The 8,215-nt window shown below is 44.2% G+C and overlaps 1 protein-coding gene across 2 annotated transcripts in view; it reads left to right on the forward strand.

The window, feature by feature from the left end:
* The window catches only part of LOC103371443 (transcription factor COE3-like), a 56,251-nt gene that overhangs the window by 21,159 nt on the left and 26,877 nt on the right, over nt 1-8,215 (forward strand). For both annotated transcript variants that reach the window (XM_008300772.1, XM_008300773.1), the window contains one exon: nt 7,004-7,085. In XM_008300772.1, coding sequence (XP_008298994.1) covers nt 7,004-7,085 — 82 coding nt within the window. The remainder of the gene's footprint in view (nt 1-7,003; nt 7,086-8,215) is intronic.

An 8,215-nucleotide genomic window follows, 5' to 3' on the forward strand; every position in this document is an offset into this window, starting at 1 on the left:
CTGCCTTGTGGTTTTTGAGTGTTGTCTGGTTGCTGGTTGCAGTTGCTTGTTTTCAGCAGAAGCTGTAAGAGAATGAGAAATAAAGACGTTGCTGATGTTGCTGGTAGCAGTTGTTGGTTGCTTTAAACTCGACCTGAAACAACATGAAAATAAATCACAATCTTCTTCTTCTTCTCTTCATTTGTTTGCAGTAAATTAAACTTTGACTTTCTAATTTTCTTTCTACTTCCTGATCCTGCTTCTGTCCATCAACTGAGTCTTAACGAGAAAAGACTTAACGAGAACAGAAAGGACTTAACGAGACTCTAGAGTGAAACTTAGAATAAGAGAAAAACTCTGCTGATGTTTGATTGGTCCTCATGCAGTGCTGGCATGTGATTGGTTGGAGCTTCAGGCTGTAATATGAAACCTCAGAGAAAGCAGTTCATTAGCAAGTAGGGTTCAGTAAATATGCAAATGAGCTTCACCTTACTTACAACAACCCCAGTGTTTCCTGCTCAGTAAAGTGAGTTCTTGTTTATCAGCTGGGGTCAGTTGATTGGTTGGACAGAGACGAGCTCATAACGAGCTCATAACGAGCTCATAATGAGCTCATAGCAAGTCGTGTTCACCTGAGTAAAACTGCTGAAAACACAAGTCCAATTTGTACAGGAAGGTGTTTCTGAAGGTAAATTGTGATGGAGTTCCTCAGGGTTCTGTTCTTGATCCGCTATATTTTCAGTTTACGAGCTAATGTGAGGTTTACTGCAGCATCTGTAGTTGTTGTCTGGTTTTATTCCTTAATATTTAAGATACTAAAGAAATTCACGCTGTTAATAAAACTGTAGTCTTAAGCTCAATGTTGGAACTTTGATTTGTTGATCACACAAATCCTACGTCTTGACTGGAAACACTTTGGCTCAGATCTCATGCTGACATCTTGGAACATGTTCTCGCTGACCAAGAACCCAAATAATTATTAGTTTTGATGGAACCCAGAAACTCTGCAAATTCTGACATTCATTTTATTTTCCTCAATCCTCAATAAAAGCTTGTTTGTTTCTCTGGCTTCACTGTGAAAAGTCCTACAGACGGCACCTTAGTTTATCGACGTTTACCTGCTCGTTCAGATGTTAGCTGCACATGTTTTGGTAATTTTCTCTCTTTTCTTGGTCTAATTGCTAAACTGATGGTTCCACAGAGAGTTCCATTGATGAAAACCAGCTGCCTAACTCTGCTTCTGTCCTCTGATTGGTTGAGGAGTCCACAGTCATCTGAAGGTGTCCTCTCCTCCTCTGGTTGGAGGTCCTGAACCTCCTCAGAGTCTCTGTCATGGTCCCACTGCTGCTAAACTCCCACAATGCTCTCTGCTGCCACCATGAGCTGCAGTCTGGAGACGCCTCCTCTGGTCTCTACAGGAAGAGGCTCCACCTGGTGGAACAACCAGGCACTACAGCTGGTCTGCAATATGTTTACTGACATCACGTAGAGAAGACAGGTTTTCTCCACCAGTGATCCACTGGAACTTTTCAACAAAGTTCCTGAACATACGTCAGCTTCTGTTGGTGTTCAGGAACCTTGTTGTGAAGTTCTGCTGCCTGTTGTTGAGAAGTTCAGAAATCAAGCAGATGCTCCGGACTGGTCCTTCATGAGATTTGAGATTTCATGTACTTGTGTACGAATGTGTACTAGCATGTACCAGTGTGTATTACTGTGTGTATTAATGTGTCTATACCAGTGTGTACCAGTGTGTACCACAGTGTGTGACAGCAGCTCTGACTGACGGCTGACATTCTCTTGCTGTCAGTAAATGTCAGAGTGAATATTCTGTTTGACCGTCTGTCTGAGAGGCAGCCGAGAAATGAGCTCTCTGTTGGATCAGAACCACTGTGAGACTGACTGGACCGGTACCGGCTGCTGTTTCACTGAGACTGACTGGACCGGTACCGGCTGCTGTTTCACTGAGACTGACTGAACAGCAGCACGTCGGCTTCATGTCGAGCTTCACTGAAGTAGAACTGAAGTAAGAAACTCCGGTTCCGGTCTGGCAGCAGAGGTTCAACGATTAACAATGAGAAAAAAACAGTCTACAACCAGTCCAGAACCAGTCCGAAACCAGTCTAAACTAGTCTAAAACTGGTTCCAAACCAGCCTAAATCCAGTCCAAAACTGGTCTAAACCAGTCTAAAACCAGTTTTGTAGAACCTTGAGCCCAATTTCTATGGAAACTCGAACCTGACCAGAACTGTGAACTCGTGTTGTTTGTTCAGTTTGAATGTGACGTTGCAAAAACATTCTTCAGGAATGTTTCTGCAACAAACTGACAGAAGCTGTTCTGCTGCTGTTTTACATAAACAAGACTTTAGATCAGAACCAACAGCTGGGACACATCTGGACTCAGGTCTCTCCTTGACCCACACAGACTCAGTTCACTGTGTGTGTCTGTGAGTGTGTCGTTGTGTTACTGTGTGTGTCTGTGAGTGTGTCGTTGTGTTACTGTGTGTGTCTGTTGTAACAGCTGGTGCTCCGTTGTGCAGCCTGTGATGCCATCTGACACGAACTCAACACTTTTCATAAGTCTGCAAAAATCACACGTTCTGTCCCGACTATAAAACAGCAATCAGTGTGTGTGTTACTGTGTGTGTGTGTGTGTGTGTGTGTGTGTGTGTCTTTGAGTCATAATAGCTGTTAATTAGCTCCATGTTCAAACCAGCCGCTGATGCTAATTAGCAAAAACCTGTCCAGCATTTGGTGATAATTAGAGCGACAGGCCCAAACACATCTGACCACACACACACACACACACACACACACACACACACACACACACACACAGCTGATTTAACTGCGCCTTGCCACGTTTAGTTTAATTTAATAAGCAGAAAATCAGTTTTCATACGATAATAAACTGTATTAATCAAACTGTGAATGAACAAACTGCAGAAATGAAATCAGAGGAGGAAGAAAACCAATTTCCAAAAGTGTCGACAATAATATTTAATATCAGTAAAATTCCTCTGAAATGTAAGAACGTAAAAAAGTGTCTCAACAATATTAATATGATGTCAAAAATAAAAGAACATTCACCAACAAGTTATAAAATTAGGATCAGGATGTTCAAAACGTCGCAAGATTCTGTTTAAAAGAAATTTTGTTCGATAAATGTAGAAAAATGTGAATCAAATTCTTGGAAATGAGCAAAATGTCTCAAAAATGTTCCAACGGATTGAAATATCCAAAGAATATTAACTGAAGTCCTTAAAATAACAACAGCAGATAGAAGCTTCCTGTTGGAACCGACAGAGCTGATCATTGGCAGGATTTATTCTCAATATGTAAATGAGATCTGAAATGTTTGGGTCCATAATTAAAACCGACAGAAACAAACAAACCTGTTTGTTTTCACTGAGGATCATCGTCTCATTAAAACCCAGCAGCCAACATGAGGAACACGTGGAAACATGCAGAGAACACGATTAGAACACGCAGTAATGAGACGGAACAACACGGAAAGGTCACAACGAGAACGCACAACAAACACTCAGACAACGATTAACACTGTAAACAAACAAGCTGAGACAAACAAACACACAGAACATGGAGAGAGAACACGACAAGGACGCAATCAGAGCTCAGAGAACACGCCGAGAACACGTAGAGAACACGCAGAGAACACACAGAGAACANGTAGCTGCTCCAGGTAGCTGCTGCTGCTCCAGGTAGCTGCTGCTGCTCCAGGTAGCTGCTCCAGGTAGCTGCTGCTGCTCCAGGTAGCTGCTGCTCCAGGTAGCTGCTGCTCCAGGTAGCTGCTGCTCCAGGTAGCTGCTGCTCCAGGTAGCTGCTGCTGCTCCGGGTAGCTGCTCCAGGTAGCTGCTCCAGGTAGCTGCTGCTCCAGGTAGCTGCTCCTAGTAGCTGCTCCAGGTAGCTGCTGCTACGGGTACTGTGGTTGCAAACAGTCAGATTTGGTCCTCAGTGACTCAGACTGTCTCTGGCTGACGGTAAACAGTCGGTTCCACGGTTCCAGTGACACAAACACACATCGCCGGTATGTTAAAAAAAAGAAAGCAGTGAGGTGAGAGAGGTCCGACACACCTGGTGGTAAAGTGTCCAGGTGCAGGCAGACAGATCTGGACTGAGTCAGTCAGGAACAAACAGTCGCCCCACATTCAGTCTGGAGGTCCACATTTTAACAGCGATCACGGTTCTGATTCTATGAACATGGTGACCAGTGGTCCGGACCTTCAACATGCGCTCCGCTCCTGGAAACGTGGTTCATGAGAAGATCTGCTGGAAACGCTGCTCAGAGAAAACGTTTTAGCTTCAGCCAGTTCGTGCAGAACGCGCTTTCCACTGTTTTCCAACTAGTGTCTGGTCGCTCACCTGTCAGAGGAGCTGCACTGAACACACCTGGTAGCATCTACCGGAGCAGCGTGTGAGGCGTTCAGGGAACATCGGTAAACTGTAGCATCAACTCATACACATGTTCAGCAGTTGTTTAGCCTGTGTTCAGCTAATGACTGATATCAGAACAGGACTGGTGACAGAATAAATATATTTTCAGGTTCAAACATTTTACAAATGTCAGGTCTTGTATCACTGAAGATCATTACATCATCACTGAGTTATACAGAAACAGCTGTTCATCAGCTGCACGGTGCATCAACAGCTGTGGGAGAGCTGAACCAAAGCAAGGGGGCGACCAGATCATTAGCTGGTACGACCAGCAAAGAGAGTTGGCAGCACCATGCTAGTCTGGAGCCCTGCTACATGTGTTGGACTTTAGATAAAGGCCTGCACACATAATAAATAACCATCAAATGCAGAGACAGTGATTTGACAACATGTGAAGGAGTCGTGACATTTAAACAGTCTGACAGGTACAACCGGCCCTTGGCCCATGTTTGTTTGGAGTCAACATTTGGGTTAAACATTTAATAATTAGTCTATTTTAGTACGAGGGAAGCTTTGTCACGTGGATCTGAGTGAAGGTAGAAAATTACACAAGGTCCAGGTTTAGAAACTACAGAGTTGTATCATCTGCAAACATGATGATGTTTTAGATGTTCCCTAAACGCCCCTCAGTCACCAGTAGACACTACAGTTTCCATGCGTTCCCTAAACGCCCCTCAGTCACCAGTAGACACTACAGTTTCTGGATGTTCCCTGAACGCCTCTCAGTCACCAGTAGCTACAGTTTACAGGCAATCTTCTACAGGCCATCTTCAGGCCTCATGCAGGGCCTCCAACCTCAGGTTGAGTCTCAGTGTGTGGGGTTCTTTGTTCTGAGAGCAGACAGGGTCAGCGATGACAGAAAGATCCTTTAGAACCCGTGAGAACGTTTCAGCGTGTGACTGAAGATGATGAAGGTGACAGTTTGATCCCCTGGACTGTGGGAGCAGGCTGATGATGATGATGATGATGATGATGATAGGGATGATGACGAAGGCGTGTTCTCCGGTTCTGGCAGGTCTCTGGTGCACTGAGGGATTCTGGGTAGCTGTCAGTCAGCGGCGCCGCTGCAGGTTCCGATGAATCTCATTACAGTGACTGACAGCAGAATAATGCTGAGCCTCCAGAGAGAACATGTTAAATGTATGAAGGAANAGACGAGGAGACAGAGTAGGAGACAAGGAGACAGTGGAGGAGACGAGGAGTGAGAGGAGGAGACAAGGAAACAGGGGAGGAGACAAGGAGACACAGGAGGAGACGAAGAGACAGAGAAGGACACAAGGAGAAAGAGGAGGAGACAAGCAGACAGAGAAGGAGACAGAGGAGTAGATAGAGGAAGAGTTGAGGAGACAGAAGAGGAGACAAGGAGACAGAGAAGGAGACAGAGGAGGAGACAAGGAGAGAGGGGAGGAGACGAGGAGACAGAGGAGGAGATAAGGCAAAAGAGGAGGAGATGAGGAGACAGAGGAGGAGATAAGGAGACAGAGGAGGAGACAAGGAGACAGAGAAGGAGACAAGGAAACAGGGGAGGAGACAAGAAGACACAGGAGGAGATGAGGAGACAGAGAAGGACACAAGGAAACAGAGGAGTAGATAGAGGAAGAGATGAGGAGAGAGAGGAGGAGACGAGGAGACAGAGGAGGAGATGAGGAGACAGAGGAGGAGACAAGGAGACAGTGGACGAGACAAGGAGACAGGGGAGGAGATAAGGAGTTAGGGAAGGAGACAGAGGACAAGACAAGGAGACACAGGAGGACATGAGGAGAGAGATGAGGAGATGAGGAGACAGAGAAGGAGACAAGAAGTCAGAGGAGGAGATAAGGAGTTAGGGAAGGAGAACAAACAACAGCTCACAGCGCACTGAGCTGCTCTGGTTCTACTGAACATCCAGAACTGATTCTGATCAAGTAAAAAAAGTTCCGATTAAACCTGATTCCAGTTCACTCATGTGACCTTGAGAGACCTGCGGCTCTGGTACCACTAGAACCAGCAGAACTTCAGTCAGAACTGAGTCTGCTGGACCAAGTGTTCAACTGAAGGTTCCACAGACTGAAGCTCAGCTGGACCACAGACTCTCCAGGTTAAGTATAAAAAACCCGGGGTCTTCAGAACCTCCAGCAGACACTCGGGTCTTCAGAACCTCCAGCAGACACTGTGTGTGTGTGTGTGTGTGTGTGTGTGTGCATCTCCTGCCTTTTTGTCCTGTGTTGTGTGTTTACATGGCGTTGCCGTGGAAACGCTGCTGCCACATATTCAGGATCGCAGGAAACACGAGTGAAGTTCAGATGAAACGGAACCAGCAGCGGTGCTCCTGGGAGCCGATGTTCTGGGTCACAGAGACGCCGAGTGGAGCCGGGCAGTAGAACATGGACAGTAGTCCCTCCATGTGTTAGTCAGCTCAGAGGTTCTGTAACCAATCAGGGAAGAGAACAGCATGAATACGTAGGCCAGAGAAACAACGGGACACGTATCCAGCATGCAGTCGGTCTGCATGTCCAGTGTTCATACTCCTCACTGATCAATATGAAGCTGACCTGATCAATATCCATCCGTCCGTCTGTCCGTCTGTCTGCAGGTTCTTCCTCAAGTTCTTCCTGAAGTGTAACCAGAACTGTCTGAAAAATGCAGGAAACCCTCGAGACATGAGGCGGTTTCAGGTAACACACACACACACACACACACACACACACACTTAGACACACACTCAGATGAATTCATTTCCCTAAAGGGCAGACACTGGGCTGTGCAGGACCTGCTGTTCCCATAATGCACTGCAGCAGGGCGGCCTGAGGCTTATTGCTTTGCAGATAAAATATGAGAGGTCATCAGAGACTGTCTGTCTGTCTGTCTCATATCTATATTTATATATATGTCTATCTATCATCTATCTATCTAGATGATAGATGATAGATAGATGATAGATATATTGATGAGACTTTGTTGACCACGTCTCTTCTGTTTATCTTTAATAAAAACATCCTGCTGTCAGAGCTCACAGTTAATGTTTGTCAGGATTTTAGTATTTCAGTACTTTGTGCTGATATTCTATTTTTAGAGCAAAACATTGAACATGAGGGGAGCCCAGTGCATCATGGGAATCCCCCAGGAGTCTACAGCTACAGCAGCATCACTCAGGGACAGGTCAGGTGATCCTGAGCAGCTCAGAGGAGTTGTGTTCGTCGATCAGTTTGTTTCAGATAAACTGAGAAGCTGATCACTGACTGAAGGTCCTGATTGATCCTCTGATCACTGATCAGACTGCTAAAGGCTGAAACAGAGGAGCTGAGGATGGAGAGGAGGCAAAACAGAGGTACAAAAGAATGAAAAATACTCTTAAAAAAAGGAATAAAAATTTCAACTGAAAAAATTAATTGTCGAAAAATGCTAATGAAATATGCAAAAATATTAATAAAGGCCAAAAATGATTAATTATTTATTTGGCTAAAAGTCTGAAAACTCTTAATAATGTTTAACATGAAAAATGTTTGTTTTTTTTGCTTAAAGGTTAATATATATATATATATATATATAAACAAATATCTAAAAATGTTATTAAAATACTAATAATGATTACACTTAAAAATGTCGTAATATTTCCAATTAATTCTTCGCATTTAAAACCGGATTCTTATGAATAACGAATATTTAAACACATGAACAAACATGAAGTTCATCCTTTAAAACATTAAACATGTTGAGACTGAACAACACCTGGAAAAAACTATTATCGTTTTAATTTAAAAAGTAAATACATTTTGAATATTAAAATGATTCCAACCAGGTCCAG

This window comes from Stegastes partitus, unplaced genomic scaffold (assembly GCF_000690725.1).
Source record: "Stegastes partitus isolate 25-593 unplaced genomic scaffold, Stegastes_partitus-1.0.2 Scaffold1587, whole genome shotgun sequence".
NCBI classification, from domain to species: Eukaryota; Metazoa; Chordata; class Actinopteri; family Pomacentridae; genus Stegastes; species Stegastes partitus.